Source organism: Myxine glutinosa, chromosome 5, assembly GCF_964187855.1.
Source record: "Myxine glutinosa chromosome 5, kmMyxGlut1.1, whole genome shotgun sequence".
NCBI classification, from domain to species: domain Eukaryota; kingdom Metazoa; phylum Chordata; class Myxini; order Myxiniformes; family Myxinidae; genus Myxine; species Myxine glutinosa.
This window is the reverse complement of record NC_136265.1, coordinates 83393105-83395745: the sequence shown is the minus strand read 5'-3', so window position 1 is coordinate 83395745 and position 2641 is coordinate 83393105. Positions and strand designations below refer to the sequence as shown.

Genomic DNA, 2641 nt, shown 5'->3' with positions numbered 1-2641 from the left:
CTTAAAATGCCTGTTGTTGTTGTTGTATTGCAAACTTAACCATAAGCCTTGACAAAATAAACGACAAATAATCCAAACAAAACCACAAACAAGTCTTCTCGTCTGCATTCGCAGGTTGTACTTGTACTCTCTCTTCCCAACGGTGGGTCTGCATCGTATCATTCTGTTAAGTTACAGTCTTGCTGTTCGGCTTCTGGTATTGAGCCATGGTATGAGTTCCCATCCTGTTACACAACTTCTCTTTTAGTTATTGTGAATTGGTTGTCATTATCTTCTGCTTCTCAAGAAGAACAATATCTCAGTTTCTCTTGTCGTGCTGCACTCACCTCTTGTCTCTCCATCTAATCTGCTGTGCAGTTCCATTGGTCTGTTGAGTGCGCCTACTCTTCGAAAGTTTGGACTGTGGGATTTTCATCCCAAGTATATGTCATATTCATCCGTTGTGGCTTTGAAGGAAGTTCTCCATTTGTTGGTCACCATTCACTTCTTATTCCATCTTCGACTTGTCCTTGCTGCAACCTCTTTATGTTTTCATAAGAGTTTAATTTTGCTCCACCAAAGTGATATTTTAAAGACAATGTTTTTGGAATAGCCACTCCCAAGTGTTTGCATTTGCATTATGCCCTTTCCTTCTCAACTGTGTGAATTTCTCCATGTCTGATGAGGAATTTGCCAAATCTCTTGTGCATAACTTATAGAACATTTATTTGTGAGGCCCCTCTCACCTCTCCAGGGTGTACTTTTTGATGTTTGTATAAACTTGATGAACAAGCATATGCGTTGCCACACACAGAACACTTGTACGGCTTCTCACCTGTGTGAATTCTATTATGGGTTTTTATTGCTGAGGAATTTTGAAAATCCTTACTGCAAACGGAGCACTTGTACGGTCTTCTTCCACTGTGTACTTTTTTATGTTCATACAAATATGAAGAATGACCAAAATTCTTGTTGCAAACCAAACACTTGTACGGCTTTTCTCCTGTGTGTATTCTTTGATGATTCTTCAAAACTTCCGAGAAAGTAAAGGCCTTAGGACACACAGAACATTTGAACGGCTTTTCCCCTGTGTGTATTTTTTGATGCCGATGTAAATATGATGAATTAGCAAAGTTCTTATTACAAACTGAACATTTGTTGGGGTTTTCACCTGTGTGTAATTTTTGATGCTGATGTAAATATGATGAATCAGTAAAGTCCTTTCTGCACACTGAACATTTGTAGGGTTTTTCACCTGTATGTGTTCTTTGATGCCGAGGCAAATGCTTTGAATCAGTAAATTCCTTGCTGCACACAGGACACTTGTACGGCTTCTCACCTGTGTGAATTCTTTCATGGCTTTTCATTGATGAGGAAGTTGTAAAATCCTTGCTGCACACAGAACACTTGTACGGCTTCTCACCTGTGTGTATTCCTTCATGTCTTTTCATTTTTGAGGCAGATATAAAATCCTTGTTGCAAACAGAGCACCTGTGCGGTCTTCTTCCACTGTGTATTTTTTTATGTTCACATAACTTTGAGTTTTGACCAAAAGCCTTGCCACAAAAAAAACACATGTACGGCTTCTCACCTGTGTGAATTCTCTCATGTATTTTCAATGATGAGGGAATTCTAAAATCCTTGCTGCACACAGAACACTTGTACGGCTTCTCACCTGTGTGTATTCTTTCATGTATTTTCAATGACGAAACATTTGGAAAATCCTTACTGCAAACAGAGCACTTGTGGAGTTTCTCACTTTGGTCATTTTCTCCACTTGGTGGTTTTAGGATATGGGAGGAAGTTCTCCCAGAACTCAAAATCTCCACCTCATTTTTTGGTGAAGGATCATTATTCAGGGGATTTTCACCTGTGTGAATTATTTCATGTATTTTCATTGATGAGGAAGTCATAAAATCCTTGTTGCACACAGAACACCTGTGCGGTCTTCTTTCATTGTGTATTTTGTTATGTTCATACAAATGTGATGATTGACTGAAGTCCATGTCGCACACAGAAGACTTGTACGGCTTCTCACCTGTGTGTATTCTTTCATGTATTTTCAATGACGAAGAATTTGGAAAATCCTTACTGCAGACAGAGCACTTTTGGAATTTCTCAAATTGGTCATTTTCTCCACTTGGTGGTTTTAGGATATGGGAGGAAGTTCTCCCAGAACTCAAAATCTCCACATCATTTTTCGGTGAAACATCATTATTTAGGGGACTTTCACCTGTGTGTATTTTTTGATGGAGATTTAAAGATGACAAAAGAGTAAATGATTCGTCGCACACAGAACACTTGTATGATCTTCCACTTCCTTGGATATTGTTGAACGTCTCTGCACAACTTTTGCAACTGTGATTGAAAGACACGATGCCAAACTTGTCATTTTCATCACAAATGGACCGAGTCATGTGTGGATTGAAAACTTCTGGGTTAAACAACTTGGAACAGTTGGGAGAAGAAACCAGCTTCATTTGTTTCTCTGAAAAGACAAATCACAAAAAGGATAAAAATTCAAACCTTCTTTGAAAAGTATTGGATTATTGAGAAATATTTCACACAAATTACATTTGAGGAAACACAAACGACCTTATCAGACGTTGTTCTGGAAAATGTATTCAATCAAAAGTGTGGCTCCATCCAACGAAGGGTTAAC

At 38.5% G+C, this 2641-nt stretch overlaps 1 protein-coding gene across 1 annotated transcript; it reads right to left on the bottom strand.

The window, feature by feature from the left end:
• Positions 1 to 677: 677 nt before the first annotated feature.
• LOC137428499 (uncharacterized) lies at positions 678 to 1567 on the bottom strand. Its single transcript, XM_068118419.2, has one exon. It carries the CDS (start codon positions 1554 to 1556, stop codon positions 693 to 695), a length of 864 nt encoding a protein of 287 aa, XP_067974520.2. The 5' UTR covers positions 1557 to 1567; the 3' UTR covers positions 678 to 692.
• Between the last annotated feature and the right edge of the window lie 1074 nt (positions 1568 to 2641).

What these genes read in the sequence shown, in the direction of transcription:
- LOC137428499 (XM_068118419.2), bottom strand. Translation starts at nt 1,556, where the DNA reads ATGTGTTTTTTTTGTGGCAAGGCTTTTGGTCAAAACTCAAAGTTATGT.